At 45.8% G+C, this 24,878-nt stretch overlaps 1 protein-coding gene across 1 annotated transcript in view; it reads right to left on the bottom strand.

The window, feature by feature from the left end:
• MAN2B1 (mannosidase alpha class 2B member 1) overlaps positions 1-22,922 on the bottom strand; it is a 275,966-nt gene extending 253,044 nt beyond the window's left edge. The window contains exons 1-5 of the mRNA XM_078685299.1: positions 22,756-22,922; positions 20,685-20,787; positions 9,193-9,366; positions 8,653-8,846; positions 8,398-8,530 (exon numbers count right to left, since the gene is read on the bottom strand). Coding sequence (XP_078541425.1) covers positions 8,398-8,530; positions 8,653-8,846; positions 9,193-9,366; positions 20,685-20,787; positions 22,756-22,830 — 679 coding nt within the window. The 5' untranslated portion in view covers positions 22,831-22,922. The remainder of the gene's footprint in view (positions 1-8,397; positions 8,531-8,652; positions 8,847-9,192; positions 9,367-20,684; positions 20,788-22,755) is intronic.
• Between the last annotated feature and the right edge of the window lie 1,956 nt (positions 22,923-24,878).

Raw genomic sequence — 24,878 nt, 5'->3', positions numbered from 1 at the left:
GCAGATTGCGGACATGCCAAGCCAAACATAATGGCCACCACAAACACTTACAATGTCACAAGCAAAAACTGGCAGCTAAGCCTAATGTCCCATGGAACCCCTATCAGAAACGTTAGAACTATGTGAAGATCCTATTGATGCATAATGGAAGGGGAGAGGCATGTACGACAGCATCCTCGGAAACCTCATAACAATTGTGGACTTTAACACAGAAGGTTGCTCTAGTAAACATATGAAATTTAACCAAGCACATTTGGGGGTGAATGTTTGATTTGTTCTGCATTCCGTCCATCATGTGTGCGTCTTTTGCCTCTGAGAGGGACAGCTGTGAGCAGCAACCAAACGTAGTGGAGGTCAGAGACAGACACGCAAAGTCTACTTAAAACATACTCCGCTGCCAGTCCGGGTCAACCAGAATCACTTGTGACTGGTGCAGCTTCATCAGCAATCGGGGAATCAAGAGCATGGGAGGGAATACTTAGGACAGGTGAAAATTCTATGTCAGGTCAAACACACCCCAAGGATCCTTAAAATGGAAACCAGAGGGCATGGAACAGTAGGCATTGCACATTTTCTTAAGCGTCAAAGAGATCCCCGGATGGGTGTCCTAAAGGTCAAAAACAGTCTGTATCATTTATGGGTGGAGAGGACACTGGTGATCAGCAAGGTGTAACCAGCCCAGGCTGTCAACTCCTGTGTTCAGAGAACCTACCACATAATTGGGAACTAGTTGGATTTTGTGTTCATGAGACCAGGCCCACAGGTTCAACATTCCCGCCAAAGTGAGAAATTTCACCGTACCTTGTTTGTTCACATAATACGTCGCTGTCATGTTGTCCATAAGGACTTGGACAGACAGATAAAGAGGAGGAAAGCTTGCAGGGCATGGTGAATCACCCACTTTGCAAACATGTTGATGTGGCAACTTTCCTTCTAAGGAGACCAGAGTTCTGAGCTCAATCTCCTCCAGGTGGGAACTCCACCCTAATGAGGAGACATTAGTCACTACTGTTGCCATCATCTGTGGTGGGCAAAAGGACTTCCCAAAGCTGTGGATGCAAGAAGCCAGTAGGTGAAGGACCAAGGCTGGAATCAGAGCATCCTCCCAAAACATTAGAATCCTATGCAGACTGCCCTGAATCCAGAGGGAGGATGAAAGGGGTTGGGGGCGCCGAGATCTGTCCAGCACTACTCTTATTAAAAGGAAGTGTTGAGATGGCTCCAAGCAGCAGCGGCCCGTGCAAGTAAGAGCGGTGGGGGACAGCTGATAACGAGGGGAAATTACTTTATTTTATTTCCCCTCATCATCGGCAGAGAAAGAGTTCAAGACTCCAACATGAACAGGCTGCAACCTGTGGTCCTTCTTGGGCACCAAGTAGTAACAGGAGTAACATACCTGCCCAACCTAACTAATTCCTCTGTTCACTTCCGCAATAAGGCAACACCCTCCTGTGGGAGAATGCAAATGTGCTCTCTTGACTGGGAGGGTAGAACGGAGGGGGGACTGCGGGAAGGGACGTGCATAGGACAGTTGTCATTTGTGGGACACTCTGGTCTGTCACATTAACCTGCTAGGCCTCTAAATGGTGGGATAATCTTCCCCCCTCAGGGTGCATGATTCCCAGAGGGAAAACTAAAGCAGTGATCTGGGTGTTGCAGAGAAGAGAAGAAAAGCTGTTGTGCCTGGCCTTGGATCACTACAACTCCTGTATTCAAGCAGGAACCCTTCAAAAGCATGTCCATCAAGTTTGCCTGGACATCCTCCAAAAGTCAGGTGAAACCAGGGGTGACATCTAATAGCCACTTAAGATCCCATGGCCCTGGCGACAGAATCCATAGTGTCAAGAGAAGATCTGCTTTGCTGTGTCCCAGCCATCCCAGACCACTTCTGCAAAGCTCTTTCAAGAGATCTGCAAAGCTTGGCACCCCCAGTGCCCTCTTCCACATTGTGTGGGTGTACCTCACAAACATGCAAGTAGCAAAAATAGCTTTGGGTGCCATACTCCCAGAGAAAAGAAACAAAAAAAAAACACCTTACCCACGGGCTCAAATTTATTTCCCCCCCTAGACTCCTGGTCAAGAGGCACGTTGGCAAAGGACCCAGGTCCTGCTTGATGCAAGAGAATATCTGCACCACAAGGTTTTATGGCAAAGGGTGATAGGATAGTAAAGCCAGATCTTCAGTGGATAGCTAATAGCAATGGGCAATCCACTGGTGTTAAAGTGTGTTTGGCCTAAATCGTCACCATAGGCTCCATCAGTGCCTCATTAAATAGGAGCAGGAGCTCCAAGGCAGCAGACCCTAATTGAAGATTTTAGTTAGTCTAGCTTGGTTTTCCTCCATTGGCAGGAGCATTTCTATCAAAGGTGCTTTAGATCACTATAGGGAAGAAGGCCACCTTCATCTGGGGAGCTGTGAATTGTTCTACAACTCTACTTCCGAAGAGTTATCTAGGCTTTTCTGGAGGGCTAAATGATATCACCTGTATCCGTCCTGGTTGGGGGGAGGGGGGGGGGGGGAGGAGTAAATTGGCTGCCTTGCTACGGTCATCATCATCGTAGTCCATCATCTAAGGCATCTGAATATGATACAAGCCTGTGCCAAAGACATCGTCTATCCTTTCCCCAGTACTCATCTTTGGGCAAGTGTATGGACGGTTACTCAATTCTGTATTGGGCTTCCTCAATTAATAGCTGTACCAGCCTTCTCGAGTGCATCAATATTTCCTTAGTCTTTGGTATAGGTTCTGATCCCAATGTCCGCACCATGGAGGGGTTACTGGCAGAAAAATCCTGCCAGTGGTATCCCAATCAATCATAGTTTCCTGTCCCTGCAGGTTCAGAGGGACCTGAAGTGCCAATGAAGACAGACAACATGGCTGCACCAGCGCCACGACCTGCTCCAGGTTGCCCTCGAACCTCTGGGTATATTAGAAGAAAGGCTGGCAACAAAGCAGGGACAGGTGATGAAAGCCGGGGTCTGTTCTTGAGGAGAGCGGAGGTCACCCATCTCCGCCGCAGAAGATAGCAAAAACTAGATTGCTGTTTTTAGACCAACTATTATATCCACTGGAGGGAAAAATAGCCACTGAGTTGTACACAAGAAACCAATAGCCAGGAACTTCTTATGAGAGCTTCCGTCACACGGGATAAACAGATAAGAGATACTTAAAAGAGCCAGAAATAACAACAAGGTAGAATTAATAGAGACATTTATGCACAAATACAGACAAATTGGTATGCATAAGCACTTTCTGCAACCGTTCACGGATTATCAAAAAATCCATATGCATGAATTAGCATATCCTGAATACAGGGGAAGCGGTCTCTACAGAAACAAACCTAAGTTTGCCTTCAAGCACAGGAACAGCTGGAGATATACCCTGGTCCACACATAACCACGGTCACAGACATCTCCAATCCAAGATACACTTTGGTCTTTACGTAGATTGAAAGGACATTTTCCATGGGGTCACGAGGAGTGAGTTGGTTGACAACTCACGATACTCATGTGGATTTGGGCCTCAGAACTCGGTGGGAGCTGCGCAACATAGAATTTGTAACAGAGATGGGGTGCTGTATCTGATCACTTGCCCATGTGGTTTGCGCTACATTGGTAGGACTACCCATAAGGTCATGGTACGAATCTCGTAGCACAGGAATACCATACAATGCAGGCAAGCGATAACTAATTGAGTTATCGTTTCATAGAGAAGGGACAAAATAAGGACATACGGAAATGGATAAATTACAAATAAACAAAGGTCATCATGGTCTTTTAAAGAGTTGCTTAGTTTATTTTTCATGAGTGAAAGACAGAGAAGTGCTCAGTCTGAAAATCTAACAGGAATGAATGATGAGGCTAAACTAGTCCAAGGATTATCAACATGTTTGGAATGATGACGATGCTAGCTGGATATGGGACTGGCGATGCTTCACCAGGAGATGACAAATATCTCCACAGTTTGTACATGAGAAAACAGGATTCCATTTCCTAGAGCCAGTCCACCCTGAACATATGTGACCCATTTAGATTGGATCTCATGTGTGCCTACAAGGAATTACTTTTTGAACTACTTTTCCCTTGGTGTAATCGTAACGCTATTAGGTCACGACAGGTGCTTTTATTTTTGAAGGCGTACAGATTTTAATCTTTGTTTAGGTACAGGCCTCTACACATTTAAAAACATGTTGAGCAATAGATAACCTTTAAAAAAAATTAAAAAAAAAACAAAAACATTTTTTTTAACATCATGACTTTGCCTACACACTGACTTTGCCTACACACATTTAATACTTACAGACATCACACTGGACTAAAAATTTCCCATGATGTTTTTTTTTATGCAGATAGAGGTCAGGTGCCATAGTTTCACCCCAGATTTTGTTTTGAAAAATGGGATAAAAACTAGCCACGCTGTCATCTATCTGGCAAGAATATTAAAAAAAGAAGAGAAGTCCCAAAAGAATGGACAGTGTAGGGATATGTCCAATTTCAAAAAGTACTCCGAAGGGTAAAGCTATTTAACTAAGACACAGCATGCCATCAATTAGGCGGGAAAGGCAAAGTTACAATGTGGTGTGTTCAAATTATAACAGTCTCTTAAAGCAGGGCAATTGTTAATTATCATAAAATACTGCAACAATTACTCATTAAAAAAAGATGACCACCACAATACATGTTTGGAAAAACTCTGTTTGCATTTATTTTTGTACAAAATTAATTCATTATACACAATCACAACATTAAAAGCAACATATTAAACATTTTATTTTAAAATTTAAAAACAAAGAATCAAAAGAGAGTCGACGCGGCGTTTCGGTTTTCTGTTAGTACACCCTCTCTATAGGTGTCTCTGTTACTAGGGCGTAGCCTTTCATTTCGATATACACCGCTTGAAGGAATTGTGGACGGACTGCCGGGATACAGGAGCAGGGAGGCCGATGTAAAGTTTGCGGACAATGACAAATTGAAGAGGCCAACCCCCTTTTTGTCTTTGGACTCTCAACTGAGAACGGACCCATTTGAAAACGGACCGTATGCGAAGCGAGATCCTAGCAAAAAATCCTTGACCTAGATTTAATGGTGAGATTTAATGGTAAATTAACGTCAGCAACGATCAAAAAAACGGTGGCTCCTCCTGGCAGTCTAATATCCAGCAAGACTACGCCCTAGTAACAGAGACACCTATAGAGATTGAAGAATAGAGACAGATGACAACATAAAGGAACGTTGTTAATACTGCTCTACTAGGGAGGTATGTAAAGCCCCCCCTAACTTAATAATGTTTATGAAAATAGTATCGAAGGATCAAAAGTTAAATATATATAAAAAATAAGAATTATTTTTCTACGTAGAGACATCACACTATGCCAAATTGAGTACAGCATCCTGTGACGGGTAAATCAACTAAAAAATCCCATAGTAATCTTATCAAACCAGCACTTTCCAGCAGAGACATTACCTCCATCTGGAACAAGAATCAGTCCTGAAGAAGGTGTACTAACAGAAAACCGAAACGCCGCGTCGACTCTCTTTTGATTCTTTGTTTTTAAATTTTAAAATAAAATGTATAATAATATGTTGCTTTTAATGTTGTGATTGTGTATAATGAATTAATTTTGTACAAAAATAAATGCAAACAGTTTTTCCAAACATGTATTGTGATGATCATCTTTTTTAATGAGTAATTGTTGCAGTATTTTATGATAATTAACAATTGCCCTGCTTTAAGAGACTGTTATAATTTGAACACACCACATTGTAACTTTGCCTTTCCCGCCTAATTGATGGCATGCTGTGTCTTAGTTAAATAGCTTTACCCTTAGGAGTACTTTTTGAAATTGGACATATCCCTACACTGTCCATTCTTTTGGGACTTCTCTTCTTTTTTTAATATTCTTCCCCCCAGTCCCCTACTAGTCTGCGTGGGGTCCTCCTTTTTCTTTGAAAATCTATCTGGCAAGTACACTGACGGGTAACAGCGGCAAGCTAAGGTAACTATTTTCCCTCCCTTTCTCAATCTCCAGATTCCAACTAGGTGAAGATGGCGGGATAATGCGGTTAATACGTTAGAGTAAAAACTTTTCTAGTGATCTAAAGCCAACTGCCCTGATGGTGCTTCACACCCCGGAGAGCATCTCATCTACAAGAGTTTCTGTGTCTAAGACAATAAATGTGACTTTGAATCATTGCCCGCATGTTAAAACCAAGGGGCCATTACTATTGGATACCCTACCTGCTACATGATGAGCACAATATAATCCTAGATACTGTAATACTGGTTAGTGCACATGCCGTTGTTTTTAGTGGCCGCCCTGTTACACCTTGGTAGTAAGCTCTTGCACAACTTCATGCGGTTAAGTGGTGACACAATACAACTACATACACACAGACTAATTTAACTGTAGGCAGTGCGAATATCACAAAAAGCACAGTATATTCTTCACATATGGACTGGGTTATTTTTCTTGCATCACGTGTGAGAGAGGATTCATAAAAGGATGTTTGTTTCTAAAGTTGTGCTTCTTAAAAGCAGGGAAAGACAATGGTGGATTGGATCTAGAGTTTCTGGACCATGGTTTGTATTACATATGCTTTTTCATTTCACTTTACACAGTCCTTATTCGTGTGTTGCAGAGTGATTAGACTAGACCGGTTGAAAGCCTCAACAACTATTATGAGGGTAGTAAGAGGCTGAAACATGTTTAACCCTCACACACATCTGGGTTAAAGTATTTCCCCTTATGGTTTTGATTGGAACCCTTGGGCAGGATAAAGTGGTTTCCAGTTCCACCAAGAGGTAATCTTAATCGGTTTTTCATTTCTGCCACATATTATTGCACTCTGCGCCAATCATCAACACCAATGACTCACATAGGTATCACCTACTGTAAGAGCTACTCTCCTATGGGAGAGTTGTAGCCCACATCATAACCAACATGCATGGTTTGAGGAAGAACCTTATGATGAACCCTGACACCCAAGTGGGTGTGTGTGCGTGTACGAAATGCAGATTTTCCTGCAATAATTCAACTACAGTCTTAGACATTGAGTACCTTGGTGGTTGTACATGTCTGGAGTGATACCCGATGCAGAGACAGGGCTGAATGCCACCTACCAGTGCAGCAAAGCCACTGGAAGATTACCAAATATAACTTTGTACTTCGGGGATATTCAAAGGAGGAGGCATCTGTGGGTAGAAGTATACAGATGTTTTCCCTTGGAATCTGGCATGGGTGTTCCAATGTAGGGGTCCATTTCTTACATAAAGAGCAGCAGCGATGTGTGGCATGTGGATAACCATAACTTGTATCATTAATACTCCGCAATACAGTGGATTTTGAGATTCTAAGTTGTAGTGCATAAGGGTAGAAAGGCACACAGTTTTTCCCCTAACATAAGTCACGCCAATGAAATGAAAACTAAAGTGGTGGAGTCGTATAGAATAGTACGCGCATAGAATAGTACGCGCAAAGTCCCCCACCTCCACCACTAGGGCAGGGTAAGTGTTGCATTTCAGATAAACATGTAACGTAGACAAGGACTTCAGAAAATCATTCAATTTCCAGAAAGAAATGCAAGCCTGGAAACAGGAAGTAAAATTCGGTGGCAGGGGAATTCCAGTGTTTCACAGACTGCTGGAAGAGGAACAAGGCCGAGACTGATCCTGGACGTGTGATAGTCTTAGCAAAATCAATTCCAATCTCACACAAAATATCTAGATCGCAAATAGTGGTAGGCCGGCATTAATATGCTCTTCTTGGAACACTCTCCCTCCAATACCACGGGTGCAAAGGAACTACTGTAAAATAGATCTGAGGCGTCTGAGCCTGGCCCTGGTTCTTTTGTAAAAAGGTCACCCATCTACTAGAAAGCTTGTGGAGAGGTCAGTCCTCCCCACGTGCCGAGGGGGGTCAACCCTGCCTTATCAGTGAAGCTCACCGTCCGCTGACCTATGGAGCGGTTGGCCCTGCTCACCTACTCCGAGGTCTGCTTCCACCTATGTAGCACACATGCATTGAGATCAGTCACACTCCCGTAGCTCTTGGATATGTCACCCATGCCAACCTTAGCTGAGGTCAGGCCTACTGCCAGCCTCACCTGGGAGGAGTCACAATCACTGTCTACAGACACGTGGAGTTGAACCAGACAGACCTCCTGCATCACTGTTGACAGATCTGTCCCCCTGCTTCAACCAGGGGAAATCAGAGGTCTTCCTGACTAAACATGAAGCGATCAGCCCCGCTCTATCTTACATAGAATAGTCAGCTCTAACACCACTCTGGAGAGGTCAGCCTGACCCTCTGCCCCGCCTGGGCCTCAGCCCCCGTGAAAACATGATCCTTGCCCCTCTGTCGCACCTGTAAAGACATCAGCCCCACCCCCAGCCTCACCCGTGAACAGATCTGCGGTGGGCGGCTCCAGGCTGCCACTGGCCCTCCAGATCATCTCCATCTCACGTAGCTTTTCCCGGTTTTTCTTGTCTTGGTAATCTAAGCGACCAAAGAAATACCCATCGAAGCCCATCTGGAGAATGAGAAAATAAAGCCCTCTTTAGCAGGGGGGTAGGAGTGAAGAGCAGAGAAAACTCAGGCAGATTGACAATCCTTGCACCAATGCTAACCACACTACCACAGTGCTCTGCTCACCTGGGCAAAGAGAGAGGCCTGCTCCCTGGAGTGCCCAAAGGGGTCAATATGCCATGCCACCCGTGGGCGCCCACACTCTCCAAACGTGTCCTGCAGGAAGCGAAGGCCAAGAGTCATCTGGTCAATGATGGCACTATAGTGGGTGGCAGCCTCATCGTTCATGGACCAGCCTCCATTGACGAACTCCAGGCGCCCTGCGAGGGGGGATGGCATAAGACAAATAGAAAGAAGTTAGACTCAAGCGCCACACCCAGGTAAAGTTGTAGCCGCGCAAAAGGCACGATGGGTGAATGCGAGCTGCGTTATGGGCAGGGGGGGGGTGAGGGGGGGGAGAGCTAGGACCACATCTGGACGTAAGAAGTGAGCTAAAACTATGCCCTGTGCGCAAGAGGAGTATAGGCAGGCATGGCTGCAAGCTGGTGCAGTGCCACAGGAGAACTCCACCCATTCCCTAGACAGAATAGAGCCAATGCGCACCCCAAACCCATACGCCTCCCATCACCCAGTCTTACGCTGCGGGGCAGCATATCGCATTCAAACCTTCATTCACGAGCCCTGTTACAGCCTGCTTCATGGGCTCTGTCTGCAGTGCCCACCATCGAGCAAAGAAAGCAATCTCCACATAGATGAAACGCTTGGCAGGGTCGAAGAGAAGCTGGGGGATGACAGAGTCCAAGATATAGCGCACGCCAGCATGTTGCTTTTCATTTCGAGCTAAAAGAAAAGAAAAAAAAAAAAAAGACACAAGAGCATAAGTACGGCTGAGGAGAGATCAAGACTGTTCTGTGACAATGAAACCCTAAAGGATCCTTGGATAGGTCTTCAAGTTCATCTCATGTGTGACAGATGTGTATGAACTAGGCCTGCGTGGAATTTCAGTTATGCCGGAGTAATCTGAGTATTTTCGATAAATCTCTGACGCAGAATTATTGACACCGTGATTACACCTGCTTGCGTAACTAAGGGTAATGGGGGAGGTTAAATCCTATAGCGAGAGCACATTCTGCTCACTGTTAGTGTTCTGTTGCATTTAGCACAATCTCTTAGTGCAAAATGTATCCTTAAGCCCATTTTAGGCGCAAGGGTGCATTTTGCAGTAAGAAAATAGTGCTAAATACTTGCAGTAAGTTGGGGGGGAAATCCTCCCCAAAGTGCACATTTAGCGAGTGCAAGTGGGTGCTCCTGTCGGCTATTCATTTTCTGTTGCTTTTAGCTCTATTCTGTAAAACAAAATGCATCTGTGCATCCATTTTGGATGCAAGAGGGCCTTTGTGTGCTAATGATAATAAATGTTTATTGTATTAAAACCTTAACAATATTCCTCATGACCAAAAAAAGTAAGCAATAAAATGTCTTCATTTTATTTCTTATTTTTTTAAACTTTTGCGAGCTATACATTCTCAGTTGTTATAATTAATAGTGTTCATGCACCTCTGATGAGGTTTGTAGCTCATACAGTTAAGATCTTACTGAATCATAAAATGTCCACATTAAATAGCATGATTTATCAATTCACTTTTCAGGTCTGATTGTGAAGTTGAAAGTGTTTATCCGCTTACATATCGTGTACAATTTATTCTATTATAACTTTCTCATTCTAAATTATAATTAGCCTTTCAAGTGTCAGTGCCTGCTCATGAAGATAGAGAAATTTGATCAGTTTACAGTTCATTTGAGGATCTGACGGATCTAGCTTGGTTATTATGGCCGCTCTGAAAGTCCTTATTCCGCGGATGTTTAGAGCTTTTCTTAATAAAGTGACTCGTGAAGTTTGGAACATGTGCAAATTAGATGAAGGTCATCTTTGTTACTGCCGCAGAGTCGGCATTGTATGGGCCCTTTGTGGAGCCAGGTTAGCTGGTCTGCAATAGACTGTAGTTTTCCAAAGCGTAGGGCCATCAATTGTCATTTTCGATTGGTCGAGAATGTAATACTTAAATAAGGTGCCAGTGCAAGAGTCTTATACATTTTAATCACCATCTACGTGTGTAATCACGAGCTAAAGAGGTTTTTATCAAATAACAAGGAGTGAAATTTAGCGGTTTTATTTATTACTAGCTTGAAGGTTGAGTAAGACAGGTTATGGTTCCATAGATCGCCCATGAAGGTAGTGGTTAGCGCATTTTGAAGGTATTGATTATATAAATTTGTGTGCTAACAAAATAGTGCTAAACACAAAATTACTCTTCTTGCAGAGGCCCTCTGAATGGGTAATTTTGTGCAATTATGGTATAAGGATTTATGCCCACACCTAGTATGACCCAGAAGCACTTGTTACAGGATTAGGGACAGGGTATATTTCAGATAATTGATAGGACTCAACATATTCTTGCCCAAAGACAATGTGGAGGTCCACCCACAGCGCAGCATGTGCAGTCAAGACTGAGAGGATATGGTGTTTTGGCCAGAGCTGCCGACGTTGGAACTGATGAGCCAGGTTAAACTCTTTGCATCAGCTCAGCATCCTGTGAGGCTGGGCAAGTTACATAATCTGCCTGTGCCAAAAATACGTTTGTGTGGTATTTTCGAGCCTTATATTAAGCAAGAAGCGAACAGGTGCTCTCGACCAGGTTTAAAAAGATGGCATCAGTATTTCATGAGGGGTCCCAGCTCGTATAATTAGAGAGCCCTATACAGTGACACAATAGAAAAACAAATGTAGGTATCCCCTCATAGGGAGGATTTTGGATGGAAAGGTTTTGTGTTTGTTACCATACTCCGCTTGTGCTGCAGTGGTTATCAAATGTATTAAATTCTGCAACTGATAGGATATGGTCACTAGTCCTCATATTTTAATGGTTTAAAGCCATGCAAAAAAGATCCAAGCTGATCGCAGCTGAAGAACAGGTCTTTGTGGTTGGAAGAACTGAGATTTTAGATTTCCGTGCAAGGAAGAAAGGAGGATGCTGGTGGCTAGATAACCGGAAGAGATTTTTAGATAGAAACCATGCGCTTATCTGTGAACTATGTTCGAGGTACCTGGAGCACAAATCGCGACTAGCAACAAGACATCCCCTTTTCAGCTCCTGATCCCCCATTTCCTCCTACGTGGCCTCTTTCGCATGTATCCCAGGTGTTTAATCCAAGCGGTGAAGATGGAGACGGGGCCTTGGATCTGGCGTCAGATATCGGCTCTAGTTAATCCTCAAAGCACAGGAGGTGATGAGGTGGGATTTGGGTCCTTTGCCTCATCTCCCAGGTGGCTGATGTCTGCTGCTACAGAGGCGGTAGGATAGGGTCCTTGGAACAGCACACAGTATGACGTTAATCTTTCCCCATAGAGATATTGAAGGGCACAGAAGGTCTGTAGACCTTGCAGATTAAAATGACCTGCCAACTAAGGACACAGGTAAAAACTTCTGGTAGTTACCACGGCAACTCAGGAGGACCTTCTAAAATCCTGCTATTCTAAACTACATTTAGTAACATGTATACAAAGCCAATGGGAGATTTACTGTTAAACACGCAAATCCTCTCTTGTCCCACTCGCAGTGCAAACAAGCCCTCCTCTTCTGCCCAACATGCCTTTTTGAAAGCCATGCATATTTTCAACACCCTCTTTCCACGCACAAACCAGGTTGCCTGATCCCTACTGAAACCCGGCAGTCCAAAGCCAAATTGTCACTGCGAGACTGGTTCTATGTATGGCTGTACCCAGTGCATAGTGGACAGCAAACACGTCTACCAAGATAAGAGCTGAAACCAAAATATCCAATGTGCTAGGAACTAGGATAAAAACACCAATAACGTTAGCAATCTAACTGCAGTTACAGATGTGCCTCCTCTGTGTGTCCAGATAACAGCTATCCAACTCAAAGAAGCTGGTTTTATTCGATCTTTGAAGGCAGAAACATAACATTTGGATTTGTAAAGTGCACATTCACCCAGTGGGGCATCTTGGCACTGAAATAATGTACGTTTGTAAACCAACTCAATACTACTCAATTTATCGACCATGGAATGATGAAAGGCTGCGTGAACCCACTGGGATTTAAACCGGTGACCAAAAGGTCGAACTCCAGATGCCTCGAGTGAATGCCTAAGTTCACCAGACCAAAGTCCTTGGAGACACGTTCTCTAAAGAAGCGCTTCTATCGCTAAATCTGGAAGAAGCTTGGCATTCACCAATGTCATATCTTGCTTTTAAACAAACCACCAACAAAGCTGTCAAACAAGCATCGTTGCAAATAGACAAAGCATTAGTGACTGGCAAAAGTCATGCCTGGGTCGTGTTGCGAACATATAATGAATATGCTACTTACCAGTATGCATCTGTTCTTGGCATGTAGGGCTGCTGACATTCATATCTATAGCATAGATCGCCGCCTAGTGTTGGGTCCGGATGATTGCACATTGTTGTCCTGGAAGAGTCTTCGAAGTATCACGAGATAGGTGGCTCCTCCCCTGGACTACAGTGCGCATGGGCATCGACTCCATCCCCAGATTGTTTTTAGCCATTGTGGCAAAGATGGAGTGTAATAGCGTAAGCGACGGCCATGCTTAATATTGAATGCAAGAAAAGTCTGCAGCCGCTACGGGCGCCGGGGAGGAGGGCGGGCGATATGAATGTCAGCAGCCCTACATGCCAAGAACAGATGCATACTGGTAAGTAGCATATTCAGTTCGATGCATGTGGGCTGCTGAATTCATATCTATAGCATAGAATACATAGCAGTCCCTCCATTAACGGCGGCCGCTGCAGAAGTCCGAAAAAGTGTTTTAAGAACAGCCTGTCCTACAGCTGCCTGCTGTTTGGAATGCACATCTACACAGTAATGTATGTGGTGTAGACCATGTGGCTGCTCTACAAATGTCTTCCAAAGGAATATTACCTAGGAATGCCATGGAGGCCCCCAACTTGCGTGTGGAGTGTGCCCTGGGGGGGGACCGTTAAAGTGCGCTTAGCTTTCTGATAGCAAATCTGAATACATTTAACGATCCACCTGGCTATTCCAGCTTTGGAAATGGGGTTGCCTTTGTGCTGGGCTGAGAAGGCAACAAAGAGTTGTTGTGTCTTTCTAAAATGTTTGGGTCTGTCAATGTAATACATTAACGCCCTTTTGACATTAAGCGTGTGGAGCATTCTTTCTGCTACTGTTTCAGGGTTTGGAAAGAATGCGGGCAGTTCGATGGTTTGATTGACATGAAACTGCGACACCACCTTAGGAAGAAACTTGGGGTTAGTGCGCAGCACCACCCTGTTTGAATGAATTTGTATAAATGGCTCCTGTATTGTGAGCGCTTGCAGCTCACTAACACGTCTGAGAGACGTGATGGCAATGAGAAAAGCCACTTTCCATGTCAAGAACTGGACCTCACATGAATGTAGAGGCTCAAACGGGGGACCCATTAATCTGGTGAGGACCACATTGAGGTTCCACACAGGGGCTGGTGGGGTCCTGGGAGGGATGACCCGCTTCAGACCTTCCAGGAATGCTTTAATGGCAGGCACCCTGAAAACAGAGAGATGCTGCCTGTTTTGGAGATAAGCCGCTATGGCGGATAAGTGTATCCGAATGGAAGCATATGCTAGATTGCATTTTTAAAGATGTAACAAATAGCAGATGATATTAGGAATGGATGCATCTAGCGGGTTGATATTGTGTTCTGTACAGTAAATGACAAACCGCTTCCATTTTGCTGCATAGCAAGCTCTGGTAGTGGGCTTTCTTGCCTCCCGGATGATGTCCATGCAATCAGGAGGCAAATTAAGGTAGCCAAACTCTAAGATTTCAGGAGCCAGATCGCCAGATTGAGCTGTTGCGGATCTGGATGCTGAATGTCGCCATGGTTCTGCGTCAAGAGCCTGGGTGTGAGGTGCCGCCTTTGATGCGGTACCACGGAGAGTTCTAGAAACGTGGTGTACCATGGTTGGCGTGCCCACGTTGGAGCAACCAGGATGAGCGTCATCGACTGTTGCTTTAGCTTTCGTGCCACCAGCGGTATGAGAGGTGCTGGGGGAAAAGCGTACGCAAATCTGCCTGACCAGTTCATCCATATCGCATTGCCCTGCGACTGTGGGCGAGGGAACCTGGCGGCAAAGCTTTGGCATTTTGCGTTTTCCTTTGTGGCAAACAGGTCTATCTCTGGATGACCCCACTGCTGGAAGTACGGGCGGAGTACTGATGGATGTAACTCCCACTCGTGCATCTGGTGGCTGAAGCTGCTGAGCAGATCCGCCATCTGATTGTCCTTGCCTGGGAGGTGTTCCGCCATGAGGAAGATGTTCCTCTGAATGGCCCACTTCCACACGCTCTGAGCCAGATGAGACAACTGTGGAGAGTGTGTACCTCCCTGCGTTTGGATGTAGTACATGGCCGTCATGTTGTCCGTCCGGATCAACACGACTTTGTTGCACAGATGTACTTTGAAGGACTTGAGTGCCATGAAGATTGCCATCAGTTCTAGGTAGTTGATGTGCATCTTCTTTTGCTGCGTCGTCCATAGTCCCTGCACCGTGTAGTGGAGCACATGAGCTCCCCATCCCTGGAGAGATGTGTCAGTCGTTAGGATAATCTGTGGCACAGGCTCTTGGAACGGTCGGCCCTTGCAAAGGTTGTGTGGATTCCACCAATGCAGAGAGTTGTATGCCCGACCGGTCACCAACACTAGGTCGAGCCTGAGTCCACTGATGTGCCAAGCATTCTTGTAGCGGACGCATATGCAACCGTGCGTGCGGGACTATGAAGATGCAGGAGGCCATCATGCCTATCAGCTGCATGAACACTCTCGCCGGGAGTGAGTGTTGCGGTCTGAACCTTTGGATGAGCGACTGGATGTTGTCGACTCTCACTGGGTTTGGCTGAGCCGTGGCTGCCAGAGTATCTATTGTTGTGCCCAAATACTGCCATACATGGGCTGGCTGCAGGTGCGACTTTGGATAGTTTATTGAAAAACCCCAGACTGTGAAGGAGGTGAATGGTGTGGGACATGTCTGCGGCGCACTGCTGGGCCGACTTTGCTTGAACCAGCCAGTCGTCTAGATAAGGGTAGACATGTATGCTCTGTCTCCTGAGATGCGCCGCTGCTGTCGCCAGACATTTTGTGAACACTCTGGGGGCAGTGGTCACTCCGAAAGGGAGGACCTTGAACTGGTAATGCCGGTTGTGGATGGTGAACCTGAGGTATTTCCTGTGGGATGGATGGAGTGGTATGTGAAAGTAAGCATCCTTGAGGTCCAAGGTTGCGAGGAAGTCTCCCTGGTTTAACAATGGAAGAACCTGCTGCAGTGTTAACATGTGGAAGTGTTCTGAAAGAATGTACTGGTTCAGAGGGCGTAGGTCTAGAATCGGTCTGAGTGATCCGTCCTTTTTTGGGATTAAGAAGCACAGGGAATAAACCCCTGTGCCTTCTTCCTCCACTGGCACGAGCTCTATTGCGCCTTTTTGCAGCATCACAAGAACCTCTTGCTGCAATAAGTGCAAGTGCTCTGCCGACATAGGACGTTGTTTTGGGGGTATGTTGGGTGGAGTAGATGTTAGCTCCAAACAATAGCCGAACTGGATAAGTTTACTGACCCACCTGTCTGTGGTGATGGACTTCCAGACCATTTCAAAAAGGGGGTGGTGATGGACAGAGTATCTGAGTTAATCAGAACACTCCTACCCAGTCAACAGATCAGGGCTTGATCCATCACCGTTTTTTAGCTCACTGCACCATCCCAGTTCAGAACCTGGCTATATGCAAATTAGTCTGTCCCTGGCCCAGTGCATCATGGGAACAGGGCAGACCAAACTACCAAGCCAATTCTTCACTGGAAAGGAAACAAACTTCCGGGGACCGGTTTCTGGCATTACAGCTGTCTTCGGCCCGGCTTGCTTGAATCCTGATGGTGCAGTGAGCAAGGGACTCACATCTGAGCATACCCTTCCACACTTGTGGTGGCCAAAATATTTCAAAAAGGGGGTGCTGATGGACAGAGTATCTGAGTTAATCAGAACACTCCTTCCCAGTCAACAGATCAGGGCTTCCAGACCGGCAGGAACTGTTGGAGTCTCCCCCCCGACAGGTGTTGGATGGTCGGGGGGGCAGTGACAGGGAGTCACTGTTTGGTTGTGGCAGAGGAACGGGAACTGTTGTTGCCTCTGCCTCTACTCTTGGCACTGTTTTCTCTGTATCCACCTCTACCCTGCTTGGTGTACGAGGATTGCGCCCCACTCTTATTGAATGGCGTCTGCTGCGACATGTGTCCTCTGTTAACACCTCGATTGCCTGAGCGACGAAAAGTGTTCCCACGAAACTGTTGTGACTGGAGAGCACCCATGGACTTGGCAGTCTCAGTATCTTTTTTTGATTTTTTCCAGGGTGGTATCTACCTCTGGACCAAATAACCTGTCTGGGTTAACCGGCTGGTTGAGGATAGTAGTCTGTATCTCTGGCTTGAACCCTGAGATGCGGAGCCATGCCTGATGCCTCAGCATCACACTAGTGTTGATTGCCCTTGCTGCCGTGTCCGCAACGTCTAGCGCACACTTTATAGCAGCGTTGGAGATGAGCTTTCCCTCCTGGATAAGCATTTCAGCTCCCTCTTTAAACTGGTCTGGAAGGTGTTGCATCAGCTGCTCTAGGGTGTCATAGTGTGCCCTATCGTATCTGGCCAACAGTGCCTGCGTGTTTGAGATGCGCCAGATGTTGGCCGCCTGAGCTGCTACTCTCTTCCCTGATGCCTCCAGCACTTTCGACTCTTTGTCTGGGGAGGAGCTTCACCCGTGGTTTGCGAGTTCGCCCGTTTGCGGGCATTAGAGACCACTAAAGAGTCCAAAGGCAACTGGCCCTTTATGTATGTTGGATCGCCAGGTGCTGGTCTGTATTTTTTCTCTATTCTAGGTTGACAACCCTTGACCTTGTGGGTTCCTTGAAAATGTCCGCAGCATGCTGAAGGACCCCTTTTAGCATTGGAAGAGTTTTGACAGTTTTTTCAGCAGTGGAGAAAGTGTCAAAACCTCCACAGGGTCAGCATGCATTTCCACATCATGGTTTGTAGCTGCCCTCTCAATCAAGGCATTAAATGCCGCAGAATCTTCAGTGGGAGACGTCTTCACGTTATAAATCTGAGGGCCATGGACTGTGTGCTGATCCCCTAGATCACCTGTGTCCATCCACGAGTCCTGTTGCACATCAGGCTCTGTGTTTGCAGGAAAATTGTACTCCTCATCCTGCTCCCCTTCATCTCCATCAGAATAAGTGGGTGAAGGTGTTGCACTCCTCATAGTCTGTGGAAGAATCTGTTCAACCAGGACTGGAGCTTCTGGTGCAGGCTTTTTGCGCTTTAGAGGAATTGTAAATGACTCCAAAGGCTGTGATGTTATCTTCCTCTTGTAAAGCGTGAGCTTCCCGGTGTCGGCATCGATGAAATGCTCCAACCGCTCTTCTAATTAAGGTTGTCGATGACATAAACTCCCACTCGGGTGAGTTGGCTTCGACACTTCCGAGTCCTTGGGCACCGACCGTGGTGCGAAGGCCTTTGGCGCCACCTTAGGCGGTAACGTGTAGAGGATCGGCATCGAAGTCTTCTTCGGTGGGGCAGCTGGCTTCGGCGCGGAAGGTGTGCTCGGTTCCGATGCTGAAGCCTGGTCTTTAATTCGCTTGAGGGAGTCCGAGACCTGCTTCGTAAAAGAAGCGGATGGTTTCGTCGACCCGACCGATGACCTCGGTCCGCCCCCAGGGGAAGACCCGAGCGTCGATGACTTCTGCTTGTCCGTTCGAGGCGCAGGAGCTTCCTTGACCGGTGCGCTTCGATCTTTGTCCCCGGCCGTAGAAGTCTTCGCTGACGGCTTCGGATCGGCATCTCTGACTTTTGGCGTCGGGACCCCAGATTGTGCCAACTTCGGCTCGACAGACTTGCCTGATGTAGGCTCGACAGCCTTCTTGGACTTCGGCTCGACTGCCTTGCTTGACACCGGCTCGACAGCCTTTTTCGAGCTTGGCTCCTTGACCACTTTCGGCACCTTTGCCTGGTCGACAGCTTTCTTTGGCGTCGAGGCCTCCGAAGACGACGGCGTCGTCGATGTTGGAGCAGACGTCTTCGGTTTCGATGGCGCCTCGGCCATCTTTGTTTTCGTCGACACCGATGGTTTCAGTTTCGGTTCCGATTTAGATAACGGCGGCTCCGCTGAGGTGTCCGTAGCCGGGCCGGAAGGCGGGGCCGTGGATCTTGGTGTAAGGCCGTGTGGCGATCCCTCGACCTGAGCCTTTGTAAGTGTACGAACGGGGCATAGCTCTTCCTCCAAGCTATCTTCCATGGCCCAAAATGCTTCTTCGTCGTCCCCTACCTCATCGATGACTTCCTCTAGGTCTTGGCCTTCGACGTCCGCCTCGTAGTCGGACTCGACTACCCCCGATGGAGGTGAAATCTGCAGTTGAAGCTCTAGCTCGTCTGCCTCGTCGAAGATGTCCACCGGTGCTGGAGCCGATCGCTGGGCCTCGAGGCGCGCCGCATCTTGATCGTTTTCTTCGATCGAAACCTGGAACAGGCCATACAGTTGGCCTCGTCATGGTCCGGCGACAGGCACTTGTTGCACACTGGATGGACGTCAATGTGTGGGTACTTGGAACCACACACGGGACAGTTCTTGAACGGACTCCGTTCCATGCCGTCGAAGTCTTGCTGTGTCGACTGGGCCTCGATCACCGAAGAGTCACACGACCCCCCGGATATCCGACTCGACGAGTTGGAATATAGTCGGGCACCGAACGCAAACAATACCGACAGTCCGAAGAAGGCCCTGTGGCCTTGAAAAAGTTCTATAACGATTCCGAACAGGAGTTGTCGAAATCACATCCGAACCCAATGGCGGAAAAAAACAATCTGGGGATGGAGTCGATGCCCATGCGCACTGTAGTCCAGGGGAGGAGCCACCTATCTCGTGATACTTCGAAGACTCTTCCAGGACAACAATGTGCAATCATCCGGACCCAACACTAGGCGGCGATCTATGCTATAGATATGAATGTCAGCAGCCCACATGCCTCGAACACAACAATTTCATTTACAAGAATGTTTTAAGGATCACTATAGGAGGAAACTAAGCTTATTGAGGATCGGGTGGTTTCCGAGCAAAGACCTTACCCCAAAATGGTTACGGACCTGGCCAACTCTGGATTGTCACCTCTGTGACAAGGGAGTAGAGTTGTTACTGCATCTATTATGTATCTGCCCGGCCTTACACAATCTAAGGAAGATCCTCCTGAGGCCATTCCTAAGAGAAACACAAGTCAGGACCTGCAGGGTGGCTGTGATAAAATAGCTCAGTAGGTCTTCGATACAACTTTCCTTCAAAACGATAAAATTCCTGACATTTGCTGCTCAAGAGCTCGAAAAAGAGGCAGCAGCAAAAAAGGAACTGGGGAATATGGACACCTTGCAGCAGGACTCAGATCCTCTTTCATTCTCTTTACAGCCACCCTCCTCCCCCTCCTCTTCGCTTTTATTTTTAGACACTGCAAGCATTTTATTTGAGACAAGAGGGGACAGTTACATCTAATCAAATATAAGCCCTTATGTGTGCAGCACCCCCTGTTAAAACAGTCATTTGCTAGCCCCAATCTTTTATTGAGAGGGCCATCGCCTTATAAAAGTGCTACCCCAGTTTCTTTTTATCTTTGTATATTTAAAAACGCTCTCCCTATTTTTACTTATCATGTATATCTGTGCAAAGTCGCCCAGGAAACGGGGGCATGTTTTATGCTGATTCAATATGTTGATGTTAATCACATGGTGGTAAGTTCCACCCTTTTACGATTTTAACAAATTCAAATAAAAGTATTTATGACGTCTCTAAACAGTGTGCGCAACCCAGGGAGCTCTTAAAACTGGGATTGGGAAGTGTAACAAACAAGTGATTACCAAATCTCTGTTGATGAAACATTAACCTACTGAGCAATCATTTTAGGACAGATTACTAGCGAACTAAGAAAAGTGGAAAGGTTTGTACAGCAGTTATTTGTCCATGTTCTAAAAAAAAAAAACTATTAAAAAAAAACATTGATGAATACAGATGCAACATGTCTAGTGCACGATCGCGAAGTCTCACCTCCATAGAAATACTGGTCCACAGTTTTAAGCCAGCCAACGTCATCATGCGTGTGGGGCACCAGATGTACATTCAGGAAACCGGGTTTGGTGTCCGGGCAGGACTAGAGAATACAAAAAAATATTTCACGTGCATACGAGCTAAAACATTTTTTTCAAATAAGAGCAAACATTTTGCCTGCTACTGCAGATATGTCACCAACATCCTAGGCATGTCACCAACATCCTGATGATAAAAAGTTAATCTGATATGGTGGTGGGGTAAGAAAAGAATATATTTCATGCTGCGGGCTGGGGAGGCGAATCACAGTTAGCGCTGATTTTAAGGTTATTTTCTCAATAATGCTGACTTCCATTGTTCTGGTTTCCTCGCATTTTTGAAGGCCATGGCTGAGGTGTTCAAGCCATAATTCAAAACGAGAATTTTAATTTATTTTTCAGACATTACCCTTTTAGAGGCTTCATGCACAACACAAGTCCAGCTGAAAAAAAAATTCTAGACTTGAAATGCCCATGTTTGGGAGTACTGAAAATACTGGCTGTTGTGAGGACAGTTCTAGTGAACAAAGAAAGCAAAGCACTATGGCTTTCCCAAAGCCATCATTTCCCCCACTCATACAGTAAGAATGAGGATTAAAATGTCAAGCACGGTGATGGAAAATGAGGCAGTGAACGATACAAAAGTACATCAAGTCATAGTACAACCAAGTCCACTTGCCCCCAAGCAATTGCGAAACTGCGACACTCGTGACACAGCAAATCCAATCTACATGCCACCCCAGGCACAACAAGGAATTAATAATGAACACTAAATATATGGATATCAAGACAATTTAAAACGAGAGCAAAAATTCAGGTCACTTTAAAATTAAGTAATCACTTCAACAAAACATAACACAAGTAGTTCTAAACCGGTCAAATTTGTAATCTGATATTGAAATGCAGGTCCGCCCTGAACTTATCACTGAGATGCTGGGGACTAAAATAATGACGAGGTTCACAACAGGAATCTATTCATTATTCTACATTAGAAAACTAGGTTAACAAGAGTTAGCATATGGACATTACCTCACACCACTTTACCGGCAATCTAATCACCTAAAGACTAATTCACAGACTAAACTATCACATGTGGTCAAGAGATCATGTCTGAAACTTACTTTTCCAAAGTTCTAAAGCTGTAAAAAGTCTTATGAATGAGTACTATGAGTAATATGTGATCATATCACAGGTCGCAATGTCACAACATTTGACATGAACGATATGAAAGACAGGTTCATAGGTAAAATGCTAATATATATATATATATATATATATATATATATATATATATACACATACATACACACAAACATATACACAAACAAATGTAAAATTAATTTTTTTAAAACACCAAATTCTTAGGAAAATAGACTCCTAGCGGACAGCAGCCCTGATTGGATACCATCTGCAAGGGAACCATATTAAAGCACTATGGTATGGCCAAAGCAGTTTACCATCAACTGAAAGGTGTGTAGGAGGGCTGCTACCGCGGTGGAAGGTTTTCTTTTTACAGGCGGAACAGCTCTTGAAGCTATTGGCACATAGCATAAACTGTAAACATGTTTAGAAGTCAGTTTCTAGCAGTCCAGTTGGGTGTAGCTTTGTATTTAGCATGGTGTGACTGACAGCTTAAAACAAACTCCAAGTGCATATCACTCACAATGAGCGCGCTTTCAACCAGTCATGACTTTCATATAACTGCTAGCTGCATTCTGGGACTAGTAGTGTTGACAACTTAGTTAAAGTATAGAGCCAAAATGTACGAGACGAAAACTAAAACTGCTGATGTCGGCTAAAAAGACAAGGATGGTTGATGGTGTCGCAAATGGTAGAGGGGCACTTGGCAGCAATTGCTGTTGCGAAGTCAAACTACAACGCCCAGAGACTACAATAGTGGGGTGGATTTATGTAAGAATATCCCAAACGAAAATGTCCGTCACATTACCATGTGACTCGGTCCTCTTACTATGGCCACGGCAGTATCTATTCCCTGAACGCTGCCACAGCTCTCCCCAGGTCCCCAGGCTCACCTGGTACCCACAGCCAGCGGCTTCATCTTGAGGCAGCTCGGCTAGGAGCATCAACAGGATCAGTGCAACAGCCATGACCACCGAACGGTCATGTGACCTTTCCGGGCTACAGCGGCCTCATTTATGGAGCCCACACTTCCGGGTAGCACTGCTCTCAGAAATACGTCAGAGTCTGATCCGCAGCTGATTGGAGAGGGTGGGGCTTGGGCTTGGTGTCAACAGAGGCAAGGGAGGCCACGTGAGAAAGAGGAATAGAAACAAGAAAGCAGAAATATAATAAACACAGCGGGTAATAAGGAGTTGGGCGTGGAGTGATGAACAGGCGGCTGAGTGCCCGAGTCCACTGCCAGTATTTGGGAAGAGAGAAGCAAGGGAACTGACCTATAAAACCGGTTTATGATGGATAAAGCCAAGTATTGTTTGGCTTTATAAAGTAAGCGACTTCTGTCTAAATCAAGAATCTTGTAGCCCGTGCTCGACCTAGGAAGGGAAGGATCACGTGAAAGGCACAAAGTATTTTAATGTCGTTGTGAGTAGCGTATCTCTTCCAGCCAACTCAAGCTGTCTCATGTGAGATGAACGTAGAAGCTCCCACAGTCCATAGGTATTAATTCTATGTCAGGACCGGAGGCTCTGATTATGCTTTCTCATTTCTTTATTAGAAATGCTCAGCAGCCAATTAGAGAACAGTAAGAGAAAAAACTACGATACCCATGAGTACTAGGGTATTGTTGTAAAGTGTATCTTAATCTTCTTATCTGTCATCTGTCTTCTCATGCTTTCCAGCTTGTCTGCATTTAGAATGTTATGTATGTCATAGAATGCTTGCTGGAGATGGGTCTTCACTTGGTGATGGAAGGCTGAGCTTCCAGGAGGACAGCTCCTGGTGGGGCTTACTTAACTGCTTACTTAACCACTTAACTACCATCTTGGTTCACCTATACCATCTGTAACTTCAACTACAATAAATATTAACTTGGAACTACACCTTGACTCCATGAATATTATTACATTATTACAGGTATCCCATGACAACCATAGAGTAACCAGTATAAAATGCCCCACAGAGAATACCATCTCCTCTTTGCTGCTCCGCAGCCAGTTAAGTGCTTCTTACCTAATTATGCATTGTGCTTCTTTTGCTGCATTGCTGTGTTGTTTCATTTGCATTGCCTGTTGCATTGTTTGCCCATTGCCTATCTCTGCGCTTGTTTCGCGCTGTGTATTCTGTTTTCCATTTTGTCCTGCCGAGCTCTGCACGCTGCGTGCGCCGTTTCTGGGCAATTTCTCATTGCCGGCTGTGTTTTATATGCACGCGGCAGTGCCTCACGGGTTTCCTTTGTTCTGCTCGTTCTTCGTCTTGCGGGGTGCGCGCGCTCGCCTCCCCGGTTCGGGCGCTTAGCGCCCATGCCTGCTTTGGTGGAGAGGGAGTTTGGGGGACAGTGAAAGGCTACACAATTGTACGCGTAGTCCTTTCTTTGTGTTCTCTTTGGCAGGCGGCCGTTCCGCGTATGCGCGGCGGCCATTTCGTGTGTTTACTTCGGTTTTTCACCGGAGCTGACAGGAAAAGCACCGAAAATTTGTGCATTTGCCCACAAGCCTGCCATAAGTCCCCAATTACGCCCAAACACTTTAATAAACACAATTTTGGGCTGTATCATTTTCATAGGCACTGCCTAGAGTGGCTGTTTGCAAGCAAGCCCTCCATCCACTTTTTACTCAGCTCTGCTTCTCTCAGGTTCTTTCCTGGGTCATTTGGCTTGCTTTTGGGGCTTTTAGCCACTCCCCCTGAGTTTTTGCCCTCTGCAATACTTGGTTCCTTCCTCTGGTGGGCATTATTTTGTACACTTGGTATAACCATGGAAGAGTATTATGAGGAAGATGAATATTATGATGAGGATGCTTCTGGCTCCATGGAGCAGGATTTAGTGGAAGCCCTGGACCAGGGCGTGCAGCATTCTGTAAATAAAGCGCTTGTTCACACGATTACTCCTTTGAAGCGCCACCTCTCCAAATACTTGATAAACAGAACAAAAAATGGCTAGTCAGGTTTCTTTTCTATTGAATTAGTACACACCCAGCCAATTTGTGCTGCGTGAGACAAACGTTTTGTGTTACAAAAA

This window comes from Lissotriton helveticus, chromosome 1_1, assembly GCF_964261635.1.
Source record: "Lissotriton helveticus chromosome 1_1, aLisHel1.1, whole genome shotgun sequence".
NCBI classification, from domain to species: domain Eukaryota; kingdom Metazoa; phylum Chordata; class Amphibia; order Caudata; family Salamandridae; genus Lissotriton; species Lissotriton helveticus.
The sequence above is the reverse complement of the archived record's forward strand: the minus strand, read 5'-3'. Positions and strand labels throughout refer to the sequence as shown.